Source organism: Macadamia integrifolia, unplaced genomic scaffold (genome assembly GCF_013358625.1).
Source record: "Macadamia integrifolia cultivar HAES 741 unplaced genomic scaffold, SCU_Mint_v3 scaffold664, whole genome shotgun sequence".
NCBI lineage: Eukaryota > Viridiplantae > Streptophyta > Magnoliopsida > Proteales > Proteaceae > Macadamia > Macadamia integrifolia.
The window spans coordinates 369,435-385,241 of NW_024870509.1; the positions used below are offsets into that span (position 1 = coordinate 369,435).

General features: G+C 42.3%; 1 protein-coding gene across 1 annotated transcript in view; it reads right to left on the bottom strand.

Annotated features, from left to right (window-relative positions):
• LOC122069626 overlaps nucleotides 1-15,429 on the bottom strand; it is a 28,945-nt gene extending 13,516 nt beyond the window's left edge. Inside the window, exons 1-3 of the mRNA XM_042633685.1 lie at nucleotides 14,994-15,429; nucleotides 14,784-14,881; nucleotides 14,565-14,649 (exon numbers count right to left, since the gene is read on the bottom strand). Of these exons, the coding sequence (XP_042489619.1) occupies nucleotides 14,565-14,649; nucleotides 14,784-14,881; nucleotides 14,994-15,221 (411 nt within the window). The 5' untranslated portion in view covers nucleotides 15,222-15,429. The remainder of the gene's footprint in view (nucleotides 1-14,564; nucleotides 14,650-14,783; nucleotides 14,882-14,993) is intronic.
• Nucleotides 15,430-15,807: the final 378 nt, after the last annotated feature.

Below are 15,807 nucleotides of genomic sequence, written 5' to 3' on the forward strand. Positions count from 1 at the left end.
TTGGAACATCAAGGACTATCTCCTCCTTAACATTAGGAATGGCTGGAATTTCTTCCACACTAACCTCAACTTCAAGTTTTGGTGCTTTGGTTAGAGGTGTATTCTCTAATTGCTCTTTTGCATATTTGTTGCACCAGAGGGGCTAAGTGGTCTACTAATTGTTTCAGATTCTTGTCACCTGTGAGTGTCTTTTGGATACCTATAGACATTCTCTGGTGGGAATCTTGTGGAGGAAAGAGCCTTCCTTGGATATATGCATGGAGGAATTGGGTCGCCAACTCGTACTTCATCTCTTCCCAAGTCCTAGGCTCATGTCCTCAAACTCGGAGTTGCATTTTATGGACTCTCCACCATTCTCTAGCACAACCAATCAACAGGGAGCAAGCAAATCGAAGCTTTCTTGTGTCTGTCAAGTTATAGTAGTCGAAATATTCCTCCAAAGAATCTAGCCAATCAAGAACTTTGCATGTATTACTTTGTATAGTAAAATAACGAACTTCTGGATCCATCTTCAACAAGGCTCTGATACCAATCAATGTACTACTAAATTTGAAAGAATCAAAATAGTATCCAGTTGACAAGGATCTATATTCAAAGGATGGTCCAAGCGCAAATAATGAAGATTAGGAGTGAACTAAAACAGTAACTATAGAGGAAAAACAAAACAATAATTGTGAGGGAAAAAGCAGTAATTTTCAGCCAAATTAGGGCTCAGAAATTAGGGTAATAAAGCGCAAACAATCTTTGATTTCAATAGTTAACTTGAATCAGGAAGCAAAACAGGAACTATTTGAACACAAAACAATAACTTTTTCCAGATCTTGAGAAGGGAAGGGAAGAATTTATATTATGCAAATATCTCAAGATCAAACCATCAAAAAGGGCCTAAATTTGAATCGACCTCCAAATTACGGTTCTTAAATACCTGGTTAAAATTTGAGTTCGATCGGATGGCTGAACTGCTTAATCCGAAAAAAAGTGCAACATCCAACCTTCTAGAAAGATTTACAGAAATTTAAGGAAAACTTGAAGAACAATACATATTTGTTGGATGAAGAAGGTGATGAAAGAATAAATAAGAAAAGAAGAAGGATTGAGATGCGAAAAATGTGGGTGGGATGATGGGATGATGGGATGGTGGTATGGCTGTCTCAGCCTGGGCCTCTCACCCACAGGCCATAGCTATCTTAGCTGTCAAAGAATTCTTTCTCAGAATTTTGGGAGCACAAAGCTACAATTTCATTCATAAATTCGTGTACAATGTTGTAGCCCTTTACAAACTTATATAGAAGACTCAAAACATACTCAAACACTAAAAAGGAAAGGCTTAATGATGGAGTAGCTTTAGAGAGAAGAGGGATTGTGGCTGAATAGAATTAGAACCCCCAGGGAAAGCATCTGTAAATGCCCGACGATTGTATGGACATTTCAGACTCTCCTCAACCTGATATGCTACTTGGACAGCGTCTTCTATTGTAGGCAGTCGGCTAGAGGCAAAGGCAGCACTAAGTTGATGGTGTAAACCATTACGGAATTATGCCACCAATACTTCTTCATCCCACTCAAAATCCAAACGAGTAGCCAAATAATAGAACCTAGCAACATATTCTTCCACAGTCAAATTCTCTTGTTTCAACTGTGCGACCTGAGATGCATGCGTTGCTTGTAATCAGAGGCAAGAATCTCCGGTTCATGACTTCATGCATTTCAGCCCAAGTAGTGACTAAACCAACGCCTCGGGTTCGGTTCTGTTGTTGTTGCTTACTCCACAAGATTCAAGCCGTGCCTTTCAGTTTGGCCTCTGCAAATAGGATCTTTCGAGCCTCAGTCAACCTGTACCATCTGAAGAATGTCTCTAGGTTATGAATCCAGTCAAGGTATAGTTATGGATTATTGTCTCCATAAAAATCAAGGACATCCAATCTTGCTGCTCTTTTTGTTCCATTATCATATCTACCAATTCCATATGGTGGTGAAGGTGGCGGCGGTGGTTGATCCTGTCGAACGGTGTTGGAAGAATCCCCAGATTGAACGGGACTCTTTCCTTTATCTGTTGCCTCCAAACGAGCAATAGAAGCTTGCATGGATTCCATCATTGTCATAATAGCTTCAAATTTTGCATCAATTTCTCCCTCATAGGAGTTCACTTGTTAAACAACTTCACTATTGGCTACTATGGTGGAAATGGGTAAGATTACACTTGAATATGATGGTAAAATAGTAAATAGATGGAAACTTAAAGGAGAATGGCAAAATGTTAATTATCTCACTTTTTTTTTTTTTTTTTGCAGGGATGCAGAACTGTAATTATTGGAAGTGACAAAATAGGGCAAAAAAGGGATAATGGAGGAAGGGAGGGGTATTCCAAGAAATAGAAGATATAAGAAGGAAAAAAAAAAAAGAACCAAAGGGAAATCGTGGTTTGAGGGTTGGAATACCGACCACAGTTCTCTTTCTCCTTCTTGGAGACGGAACCAGCAACGGGAGTCGGATCAGATCAGGAGCGAGGCTCGTGATGGCCTTGTAGGTATGTGCTCCTTCCTCTCTCTTCCCGGCTTCTCTTCTTCTTCTACTGTTTCTTCTTTCTTCTTCTTGCTTGCTTGCTTCTTTTTTCTGATTTCTGTTTCTTTTTTCTATTCTTTCTTCTTCTTCTGTTACTTCTTTCATCTTCTTTCTTCTTTTTTCTGATTTCCGTTTCTCTTTTCTGTTCTTCTTCTTCTTCTTCTATTCTGCTCCTTCCGTCTTCCCTTCTTTTTTTTTCTCTTTTTCTTCTTCTTCCCCTGATTCTGCTTCTCACCTCCTTCTGATTCTGCTTCTCTTTCTTTCTTTTTTTTCTTCTGATTCTGCTTGCTCTCGCTGCTACCCCTCTTCGTCTGATTTCCTTTTTTTGTTTTTTTTTGGTTTGGCTCGCCTTCCTGCTGCTGCTTCTTCTCCTACGCTGTTTTTTTTTCACTGCTGGAACCCTGCAGAGAGCTCGATTGAGAAGAGGTCAGTAGGGATTTTTGCCGACTTCTCTGTTGACTCTCTCTTCTTCTCTTGCTGTTGTCTCTTTTTTTTCTTTCTTTTTTGATTTCTCAGTCCCTGTAAGAATAGAGAACAGAGAACGGGAATGGAGAAGAGAGATGGAGGGGTGTTCTCAGTAGGGCCGAAACAGAGAATGGGGGAGAGAATAGGGGGTTGCGGGGAGTGGGAATGGGATGAAGTTGTGCTTCAGTAGAGCAAGGGAAGGGATCCTTCAGCTCTGATACCAAATTAATTGAGTAGCCTTAGAGAGAAGAGGGAAAATCGTACAAAAGAGGGAAGAGGTCACACACCACGCGCAAATTCACTAATCTAAAAATTAAATTCACTCTAAAAATTAAACATTGAGTTATGTAAGTATATAAAGGGAAAAGAAAAGACTACTCCTACTTAAACTCTAATACTGAAATAAACTCCTACTTAGACTCCAAACATAAACCTACTTCTCTACCTCGTACGTATCCTACTCAAAGACAAATAAAAGACATAATGTAAAACTAACTACTACCAGCCATTGTTGGACCAAAAACCTGGGCTGGACCGATTCTTCTTGGCCCTTGGCTTCCACAGTCGGCCCTGCTGGTCCAACCAGGTAAGTGCAACTGTATCTACATCACTTAACCCAATCCTTAACTAATTGGGAAACCTAAACTGATTAGTAAACTGAAATAACGAAGAAAATAGACTCAAAACAGGACTTTAACTAAACTAATGAATTAAATCTTACTTTCCTACTTTCTATCCATATTTTAGGCCCATTAAAGTGGCCTATTACAACATCGGATCAAAGGTCCAACACATACATAACCCAACCCAAGGCTTACTTCCAATAAAATAAGTCTATTAAGTGACTTATTTGCATCACTTTCAAGTCCTTGGCCGTGATAAATTTCCAACTCTGCTTGAGGCTCACAATTTGGTTCAACATGAGGAATGACATCATTATGTTATGATGCCCTCTGATGTTACTATTCGAGGTTCTCAGACTTCACTTCTCTATCTACTACTAAACCTGGTCCTCCCACTAAAGACCAGGTTAAGTGTGATTATTGTGGGCGTCCCCGCCATACCAGAGAGACCTATTGGAAGTTGCATGGCCGCCCTAAAGGAGGAGGGTGTGCTCATCTCTCAGCGACCATTGATAACTATTTGCTTAGATCTACTCCTACTACACTGGCTTCCTCTTCTACTGCACCTTTTTCCACGGATCAGTTATAAGCGCTACAACACATGATGTCTTAGCTTCGGACTCCAGCCTATGCACCTAGCCCTGCCCCCGCCTCCTACCTTGCTTAATCAGGTATTTTTCATGTATCTTCTAGTTCTAGTTTTTCTTGGCTTTTGGATTCATGAGCCTCAGACCATATGACTAGTTCCTCTGACTTGTTCTGTTCCTACCTTCCTAGTTCAGGTAAGGAACAAAGTTCGGGCTGCTGACGGATCCTTATCCTCCATTTCTAGTAAAGGTTCTCTCAAATGCTCTCCCACTACCTAAGAGATTGACACCTGTCCTAGACCCATCCAACGGCTGTGGTTGATTCTCAAAAAAATCACCCATCAAGCTCATCTCGACCCATACCCGATAGAGATGAAAGGAAGAAGGATGAACCGAAAACAGACAAAATAGTGAAAACTAGGGGGAAAGATTTTTCAGATGGAGAGAGGTTTTCTGATTCTTTTATAAAAAAAAAAAAAAAAAAAAAAAAAAAAAAAAAAAGGAATTTTCAGGTCTAAAGTTGCAGACATATGAAAGAAAACCAGAAAAAAGAATGGTTTTTCAAATGGAATTGGGGGGGGGGGGGGGAAGCTTTTTCAGATGGGGAGAGGTTTTTGATTCTGAAAAAGAAAATGATTTTCAGATCTAAGTTGCAGACATATGAAAGAAAACAAGAAAAAGAAAGGATTTTTCAGATGGAGAAAGAAAACCAGGAAAGAAAAAGATTTTTCAGATCTAAGTTGCAGACATATGAAAGAAAACCAGAAAAATAAAGGATTTGAGATGGAGAAAGAAAACCAAAAAAAAAAAAAAAAAAAAAAAAAAAAAAAGATTTTTCAGATCTAAGTTGCAGACATAAGAAAGAAAAAAAAAACCAGAAAAAGAAAGGATTTGAAATGGAGAAAGAAAAAAAAGGTACTTCGCAGCCACTGCTTCTCCCGGACGTAGGTGGTAGTCAAGGGACTTGAGGGTTTGGAAGGGCTTGTGATGTAAGGGGTTCCTAGGTGACTAGGTCTCCTACAAGATTAACTAGCTAGGTAAGGTTGACTCAAGGGGCTTAGGTACATAGGACCAAAGAATCTCAGCCAACACGATTAAGCATGCAAGATAAAACGAGACTAATAAACAAAGTAGCCAACAGCAATAATAATCTAGACGGAAAAACACATAAATTCTTACTCAAGTTTCAAATGGGAGCATGGGGAAGGGAACAAACGCCATACAAGTATTAGGTTCAGCACAAATCCATCTAGACACCCAAATTAGATATGCAAACAATCGATAAAATAGGCATAAACAAAGGACAAAGGCAGGCTTCAACGTCAATGGGTTGTATATGTATAATATGGATTAATGGAGGTGGGGAGGGTTTAGTTTAATGTTTTACCATACTGCTATTCAGATCTGGGGAGAGAAGAAGAGATTAAGGTCCTCCAAAATAAAGAGGTTGCAATCCACTTTTAGTTGATGAAGATACATCCAGCCGATTGTAGAGAGAGCAGCACCAGCGGAGGATAAACAACAACCAAGAGTAATAGCAGCAGTGATGTAACGGCAGTAGCGTATAGCAGCAGCAGTGAGGTAAAGGCAGCAGTGTGCAGCAGCAGCAGTATTGTAACGGCAGTTGTATGTAGCAGCAGCAGTGAGGTAAAGGCAGCAGGTGCAGCAGCAGCAGTTTTGTAACGGCAGTAATATGTTGCAGCAGCAGTGAGCATCGATTGGTGAGGTCAGCAGTAACAAAACAGAAGCAGAAAAAAGAAATAAGACAAAAAAAAAAAAAAAAGAAATAAGATTGAAAAGAAAGAGAGGGAGGCGAGACAAGAAGACTGAGAGAAGAGAGAGCCAAGAGAGTAAGGGAGGAAAGAGGCGAGAGAGAAAGGTGAGAAAACGAGACAGAGAGAGAACCGTGAGGGGTTTGGGGGTTTATTCTTGGTCTTTTTTTTAATTCTCATTCATTAAACTCAATCGTGGCCTAAGCCATTACATAAATATCAATCTAGTTACTAAAAATAAAAAGAGTTAATTGACTAGTAAATAAAGACTTTCTAAAAACTAATCAACCAATAAAGTAGTTTCCTAATTAATTAAAAGATTAACAAGGAAAAGAATATACTACAAATAAACTACTAAACTAATAACTAATGGGGCCCACAAGATCTTCTAAAATCTTCTAAGATCTTCTAAAATCTTGATCGAGCTTTCCTTCTTCCTCCTTTATTCTTCTTCTTTCTATTCTTCCAGCCACAAAGATGGCTGCTTCTTCTTCTTCTTGCGCTTGTACACTTTGATGTCCCCATCAACTCTCCCCGGCTTGGAAGAATTCACCTCTGGTGAATTAATGCTCATGTAATACTCAAGTAGGTCTGGGTTGAGTTGTTGGACTTCTTGCATTGTGATCCAGGTGTTGTCAATTTCCAGACGTCCATGCCACTTGACCAAGAACTCTCTAGAACCTCTAGTGTGTGTGGACACAATCCTCTCATCAAGGATTTCCTCAATTTCTTCAGTTCTCCTCGTGACCTTAGGCATAGGTGGTAACGAGGTGGGGGGAAGTGGCTGGCTTGGCTCAGAAGTCTCATCAATGTTGAAAGGGAAGTCTTCAAGGTCATCAGGGTAAAAAGAGGTAAAGGTAGAGGTACCATGGTATGGGACTAGGTCTTCAACATTGAAAATATTGCTGATCTCCATGCTAGCTGGAAGATCAAGAACATACGCATTGGCACCTATCCTCTTGAGTACCTTAAACGGACCTGTGCTACGAGCATGTAGCTTGCTCGCTTTTCCCCTAACAAAACGTTGTGGCTTGATTCTTACCATCACCATATCACCCTCTTGAAACTCTTGTAGCATTCTGTGCACATCTGCCTTCGATTTTATTGCTCATTGCTCAGTGCTATCTGTCTCCTTATACCTGCATGCAAATCATGTATATACTGAGCAAAAGATTCGGCTGACTGGTAGGTCCTAGAACTAGACACGACTGGGATAAGGTCTATGGGTGCCCGAGGCTGGTATCCTGAACAAATCTCAAAGGGGGACAGACCAGTGGTACGGTTCTTAGAACTGTTATATGCAAACTCGGCCTGGCTAAGGACTCGATCCCAACTGGTAAGGTGTTCTCCTATGAGGCAACGCAATAAATTCCGTAAGCTCCCATTGACAACCTCGGTTTGGCCATCGGTCTAAGGGTGGAAAGCTAAGGAGAAACGGAGTTTCGTGCCCATCATCCGCCATAGGGTCCTCCAAAAATGACTAGTGAACTTAACATCCCTATCGGACACTATGGTGAGGGGTAACCCATGGTACTTGACAACCTCGTTAAAGAAAAGTTTGGCTACTATGGATGCATCGGAAGTCTCAGAGCATAGGATAAAATGGGCCATCTTCGAGAAGCAGTCAACAACCACATACATAAACAGAATCATGGCCTCTCGAAGTTCTTGGTAGACCAAGCACGAAGTCCATGCTAAGGTCCTGCCAAGGGGAATGGGGAACGGGTAGGGGAGTGTACAAACCCGTGTTTTGCTTCTGTTGTTTGACGGTCTGGCATGTCCTGCACTGACCCACAACTCTAGCAACATCCCTCTTCAGTCCTGGCCAAAAGAATCGGTCCTCAACAAGGGTGATGGTCTTATCGCGACCGAAGTGGCTAGCGACTCCCCCAACATGCAATTCCCAAATCAGGAAATCTCGGAGTGAAGTCCTGGGAATGCACAACTTGCTTCCTTTAAAAAGAAAGCCCTCCCTAAGTAGGTAGTCCGAGCGGTTGACTGGTTTGCCTTCACTCAAGGAAGTGAACGGCTCATTAAAATCAGGACAGGTGGGGTATTGGTCCTTGACTTGCTCGAACCCTACAACCTCTACACTCATTGCTTGGAGTAGCACACTAGCCCGACTCCTGGCATTGGTGCGACTGAGGAACATGTTCACCCGGCTCAGTGCATCTGCAGCAATATTCTCGACACCAGGCCTGTGCTTGAGTACAAAAGTGTACTCTTGGAGGAACTCAACCCACTTGGCATGCCTCTGATTGAGTTTCTTTTGGGCACTAAGGTACCTCAGAGCTTGGTGGTCAGAGAATAGTACGAATTCTTGCGATAAAAGGTAATGTCGCCAATAGCGTAATGATTAGACAACCGCATAGAATTCCTTGTCGTATGTAGACTATCGTTGCCTAGCTTCATTAAGCTTCTCACTAAAATAGGCAATAGGGTGGCCCTCTTGTCCTAGGACACCACCTATCCCAATACCAGATGCATCACAGTTAACTTCGAAGACCTTAGAGAAATCTGGGAGGCGCAGGACTGGAGCTTCAATCATAAGTTTTTTAATCTCATTAAAGGCCTTCGTAGCACTCTTAGTCCATTGAAACTCCTTCTTTTTCATGCAATTGGTGATAGGAGACATAATGGAACTAAACCGGTAGATGAACCTTCTGTAGAAAGTGGCTAAACCATGGAAGCTTCGTACCTCATGAATGTTAGTTGGCTCAGGCCACTCTACAATCGCCCTCACCTTCTCAGGGTCAGCAAATACTCCCTGAGCTGACACAACAAATCCCAGGAAGATGACTTGATCACTCATGAAGGTGCACTTCTTGAGGTTGACAAAGAGTTTCTCTTGTGAGAGCACATGAAAAACCTTCTGTAAGTGATCCAAGTGGGAAGACGAAGTCTTACTATAGATAAGGATGTCATCAAAGTAAACCACAAGGAACTTGCCAATGAATGGTTGAAGCACTTGATTCATTACCCTCATGAAAGTGCTAGGTGCATTTGACAAGCCAAAAGGCATGACTAACCACTCAAAGAGGCCATCCTTCGTCTTGAAGGCTGTCTTCCACTCATCTCCCGGCCTGACCCTAATCTGGTGGTACCCGCTCTTGAGATCAATCTTCGAAAAGATCGAAGAGTTGGCCATCATATCCAACATGTCATCAAGCCTAGGGATAGGGAACCTATACTTGATGGTGATCTTATTGATGGCCCTACTATCAACATACATACGCCAAGTGCCATCTTTCTTTGGCGTGAGCAAGGCAAGTACAGCACACGGGCTAAGGCTTTCCTTAATGAATCCCTTTTGCAACAGTTCATCCGCTTGCCGTTTGAGTTCGGCGTGTTCTTTGGGATTTATTCGGTAATGGGGTAAGTTCGGGAGAGAGGATCCTGGAACTAAGTCAATAGCGTGCTGGATGTCACGCATAGGCGGTAACTCATCAGGTAGTTCCTCAGGGAATAGCCTCTCGAATTTCCTCAACAAGGGTTGCACTTCTATAGGAGCCTCAGTGAATAAGCGTGACCTATCGGTATTACTTAATACAGCAACTAGAGCATAAATCACCCCTAACTCGTGACACTCTCCTTCAAATTGTTGTTGATTTAAAATGTTGAGTGTTTTGGTGGGGGCGTGTTTGGATGTACTTCCCTTGTGTTCTGGAACCCTAACTTCCCTAGGGGGACTAGGTGTCAGTCTGATCTTCTTCCCTTTGAACTCAAAGACATAGGTGTAGACTTCCCGTAATTAGTGACATCCCGGTCATATAACCAGGGCCTACCAAGAATGATGTGGGCAACATCCATCTCTAGGACATCACACCACACTCGATCCTCATATCCTGCAAAGTGTAGGGGAACTAGACACCTCAGATTTATGGGAATGGTGGACTGATCAACCCAGGCAACCTTGTAAGGCTTGGGGTGGGGTTCAGGTTTGAGGCCCATTCGAGCAACAACGCTCTTGGCCACCACATTCATGTAACTCCCGCTGTCTATGGCGACGCGGCAGTTCTTGCCCTGATGACATGTGTAGGTGATGAAAATATTAGTTCGTCGCCAATCGTCGCTATTCTTAGGTTGTGAGACCATGCAACGCACAATGCTGAGCTTGAGGTCACCGGCCTCCTCGGTGTCCTCATCAGATATGGTCTCATCTAGCCTATGGTCCTCATACTCATGGTACTGAAAACCCTCTTGGTCACTTTCCTCAAGGGTCTGCTCTCCTACATAAAGATTCCCATTGGGACACTCTCTGGAGAAGTGACCAAACCCACGACACTTGAAGCACTGTTGTTGCCCACTACTCTTGGGCGCTTCTCCCAAAATTCCTTTACCCTTGTTGTCAAATTGACGCTGTGGTGCAGCAGGGGGCTTTGGGAATCCAGTTGAGCCTTGGGGTGGTTTTCTAAATTGGGACTCCCCAGCTTGGAAGTTCTTCCTCTGAGAATAAGTTCTCATGGAGGATTCCACCTCAAGGGCTATCCTGAAGGCTTGTGGAACGTCTCGCACTAGGTGGGGTGCCATATGAGACTGAATTTCGGAGTTGAGCCCGGTAAGGAATCTGGATAGTGTCTGCTCAACATCCTCCCGAATACGGCTTCTAATTTTTAATTCATTGAACTTGCTCATGTACTCAGTCACAGTCAACTTCCCTTGCTTCAGGGTATTCATTTCATTCAACAACTGGAGCCTATAAGTGATAGGCAAAAATTCCCTCTTGAGCCGCTCTTGCATCTCTACCCAGGTGGTGATTGGCTCAAGTCCTAGGTGGTCCTCCTGGTACTCTAGGTCTGTCCAGAAGTCCTGGGCAGCTCCAATAAGCTTGAACTTAGCAAACCGGTAGCGGACTTCTTTTGGCATATCATAGAAATCGAAGTACTTATCCATCTGCTTGATCCAATCCAAAAGGATCCTAGCATCAATCTGACCATCGTAGGTAGGGGCGTCTACCTTAATCATCCGTCTGACATCAAAGCCCCTATCATGGTGCTCATAGCCCTCATCATCTCCATATTGGGTTTGGCGTCTTGGCGGTGGGCCTCGACCCCTAACCTGATCCCTACCACGCCTTAGTCCTTGGAAGTTATCCCCTATCTGGTCATAACCGTCAGTCTGGTTATTTTCGTTTACTTCCTCAGGGTTAGGGCCTCTGCCCCTAGGTTCAGTGCCAGTTATGTTACGGCCTTGCCGTCCATCAGGTTTTGGGCACTTGTCTCGAGGGCAGCCAACTTATCGGTAAGGGCTTGGAGATGGATAGCTTGTGTTTCCTGTATGGTTTGAACGGCTTTCATGAATTCAGCCAGTTGCTCCGATTGGGTGGCGGTGCTAGGAGGGGCAGACATATCCTGGTATGCTCTACCACTACGAGTGGACATAAGGAGATGGGCAGCCAAAGGTACGGTTGCCACCAAAGACTCAAGGTCTACTCAGGATCTCCAATTGAGATAAGCAGTTAGCCCTTTCAATCTTGAGGTCAGAAATCTCCCTCTCGAGTATATGCTTTTGGAGGGAATAACGTCCAATGCTATTTGGTCCCGCCAACTTAAGAAAGAAAAGGGTGTCCTCTAATCTATGGTATCGCTCTCTTAGCTCAGACTCGACCACGGACAAACGGTGACGGAGACTAGACCTCAAAAGATAAGACATGTAAACAAGGGACAGCAGTACTTAATTACCCTCAACCTAGACAAAACCATGCTCTGATACCAAGATGATGTAAGGGGTTCCTAGGTGACTAGGTCTCCTACAAGATTAACTAGCTAGGTAGGGTTGACTCAAGGGGCTTAAGTAGATAGGACCAAAGAATCTCAGCCAACACGATTAAGCATGCAAGATAAAACGAGACTAATAAACAAAGTAGCCAAAAGCAATAATAATTTAGACGGAAAAACACATAAATTCTTACTCAAGTTTCAAATGGGGGCATGGGGAAGGGAACAAACGACATACGAGTATTAGGTTCAGCACAAATCCATCTAGACACCCAAATTAGATATGCAAACAATCGATAAAATAGGCATAAACAAAGGACAAAGGTAGGCTTCAACGTCAATGGGTTGTATATGTATAATAGGGATTAATGGAGGTGGGGAGGGTTTAGTTTAATGTTTTACTATACTGCTGTTCAGATCTGAGGAGAGAAGAAGAGATCAAGGTCCTCCAAAATAATGAGGTTGCAGTCCACTTTTAGTTGATGAAGATACATCCAGCCGATTGTAGAGAGAGCAGCGCCAGCGGAGGGTAAACAACAATCAAGAGTAGTAGCAGCAGTGATGTAAAGGCAGCAGTGTGCAGCAGCAGTGGTAGTGAGGTAATGGCAGCAGTGTGCAGCAGCAGCAGCAGCAGTATTGTAACGAATATGTAGCAGCAGCAGTGAGGTAAAGGCAGCAGGTGCAGCAGCAGCAAGTTTTGTAACGGCAGTAATATGTTGCAGCAGCAGTGAGGTAAGGCAGCAGGTGCAGCAGTAACAACACAGCAGCAGAAAAAAAAGAAATAAGACTGAAAAGAAGGAGAGGGAGGCGAGACAAGAAAGCAGAGAGAAGAGAGAGCCAAGAGAGTAAGAGAGGAAAGAGGCGAGAGGGAAAAGTGAGAAAACGAGAGAGAGAGAGAACCGTGAGGGGTTGGGGGTTTGCTCTTGGCCTTTTTTTCAATTAACATTCATTACCTCAATCGTGGCCTAAGCCATTACATAAATATCAATCTAGTTACTAAAAATAAAAAGAGTTAATTGACTAGTAAATAAAGACTTTCTAAAAACTAATCAACCAATAAAGTAGTTTCCTAATTAATTAAAAGATTAACAAGGAAAATAATATACTACAAATAAACTACTAAACTAATAACTAATGGGGCCCACAAGATCTTCTAAAATCTTCTAAGATCTTCTAAAATCTGGATCGAGCTTTCCTTCTTCCTCCTTCTTTATTCTTCTTCTTTCTATTCTTCCAGCCACAAAGATGGCTACTTCTTCTTCTTCTTGCGCCTGTACACTTTGATGTCCCCATCAGCCTGTTAGCGATAAGGGAACAAGGTCTTAGATTGTTTAGACCTATGCTGCTTCTTTTTTGCCCCTTTTTAATTTCTTCCCTGCAGGTTCTTTTTTGCCCCTTTTTAATTTCCTCTCCTTTTCTTCTCCTCAGCTAACTAACTTCTCTTCCTCCTCTTACCTCACTTGTGTATAGATGAGAAGGGGTACTGATCTTGGGCAGTTTCAAAGGTGTCGGTGATGTGATTTCATTGAAAAATTTTGGGTTTCAGAGTGAGAGAGCTCACTGTAGAGAGCAACCAGCCGGTTAAGTCATCTGCTCCTGCATCCAATCTCCTCGACCTCTCCCAAGCTTTCAGCGAGTTCTCTGTCTACAACAGTGACATCTATGGAGAGCTGCAGATGTTAGCAAAGAAGAGGAGGAGGATCCAAGATGTACATTTGGGTATGGTTCGAGAGGAGCCTAATGGGTGGCTTTTTTGGAGAATCAACCACAGCCCTTGGATAGGCCTAGGACAGGTGTCGATCGCCCAGGTAGCTATGGGCAAGACCTGGGTGATCAGGGATAAGGAGAGGAGCCGGATCCGAAGAATTCTGGGATAGGTGTTGACGTGTTGTGGTAATTAGCGTCCCAGTCAGCAGTAGGCACTGAATGTGGGGCCTAGAGTAATGGAAATTAAAACCCAATTCATGTGCTGGCCAACTTCTTGGGAGCTTTATCCATCTCAGTCAAACAGAAGAAAGGAAGACAAGTTTACTTGGCTCTGATTTTTTTTTTTTTTTTCATTTCATTTCATTTGAATAGGTAACTGTAAGGCATTGATCCTTGCCAACTGCTACCCCCTTGGGGTAAGAACAATTGTTTATGGTCCAAAAGATAACTAGACAAGAATTTTTCCCCCTAGATTAGAAAGCTCTATGTGAAGATTCTATTGAATGAGAATCATCTTTGCTTATTTCTGGGTGAGCAGGGCAGTGTGGCAGTAAACCTTATACCTGGTATATTAGGAGTGACTGCAGCACCATCAATCCCTGAACAAACAGTGGGACTTTAGAAAATAACAGAAAAGTTCAAGTGAGGTAAATTCTCAGGATTTATCCATGAGAATTTTCTTTTGATAAAGCCTGTGAGTTGGATATTGATGCACCACAGTTGCACTAAGGCTGAACTGGAAGGAAACATGGTGAGGAAGAGGTTAAAATTAATCAGGCTTTCTCAGAAATAGAAGAAATTAGAGGAAGAATAAGAAATCAGGAGCTTTATGGAACTATGACCAGTAACCGAGAATATTAACTATGGAAAATAGCTTATTTGAATGGGAGAGTAGTAAGGAAGAACAAAAGAATAGAAATGGATAAGAATATTAAGAATCAATACAGCTAACAATTCATAAGCAGTCAAAAACATTTAACAAACTCAAACTTTATTCGACCAACTTGAACCACTACCTATTTACAACTTTTAGATATACCACCTCCTTTAGAACTCAAAAGACAAATATAAACAACCAAAAAAGTATATTCAAAGATTAAAAACTAGAGAAGGAAAGTAAAATTGACATACCTTCAAATGGGCATTGTGTCGTTTCCCTGCCCTCCATCGCCGAATCGTACCATCATTCATGGTTCTAAATCTGCACTTGAATGATCTGGGAAGGAAATTAAAAAATACCAAATTGTGAAAAAAAAAGATTTAATGGCTCAAAAGAACTCCTACCCCCACACCCCCCCCCAAAAAAAATAAATAAATAAATAAAAGAAAAAGCACTGACGATGAACCTACGAGTAGGATTTCATTTTAATTTTCTTCAACTTGGAAGTAACAGGAGTGCCAGGTTTTCTCTTACGCTCCTTCGACGAAAATTCGCGCCTCTGACTCAACTGAAATTAATCAAAGCAGCAAATACATACAAAATACCTTAGGAAGACAATCAAACCTAAGCCAAAAACAATACCCAGAAGACATCAAACCAATTAACAGAGGAATACATACCAAAAAATGAGTACATGAAGATCGAAACCCTAAATCTACCAGTGGAGGAAGAGCGCTTGAAGGAGCATAACGAAGGAACGGCTTTAAAGCAGTTCTGCTAGAAGGAGATGACAGTGGTTCATGAAACTGCGGAGCAGAATGAATAAGACGACGAGAAGCTGATATGAATGGAAGATTTTGCGAAGAAGAAAGAGCCCAGAATCGAAATTTTCCACACCATCTCTGCATCTCTTCTGTTTCTTACAAATGGTTTTGAGCAAAACCTCTACTCCAGGCTTCCTCCAGGCTTCTGGGTTCAGTAGGTCGTGGAAGGGTAAAATCGAAGATATGGCCCCTTCAGTGGGTTTGGGATGCACATTGGGCTTGGGCTGATCTCGGCTTAACAAGGACTATTTTTCGTGTGTTGTTTAAGAATATTGGACTGGGACATTGTATGGGCCTATAACACGAAGTACACCATTTAATTAAGTCACGTGGAGTGGCCACACGATCGATCTGAACCACTGTCTAGACCACTTTGTCTATGACCTCTATTACTGCAAATTGTCGCTCGGTCAATACCTGCAAGTCATAAATAAGAAAACTCAGCCGGAGGTGGTTTTCGAATACTCTGATGCTCAAGTCAGCATTCTTGTAGGCGGAGAAGGGAAATCTAAATGAGCTGTGTGTTTTAAGTTACTTACCTTGAATCTCATTGAGTCCCCCTAATATAGTGGTCGACGAGTTTTCCTATTGGACAATAGGTCACTTTTCTTGCTAATATGGACTTGTGAGCTATTGGTGGATCGGTAACCGCTAAGCTGAGGTGGCTGAT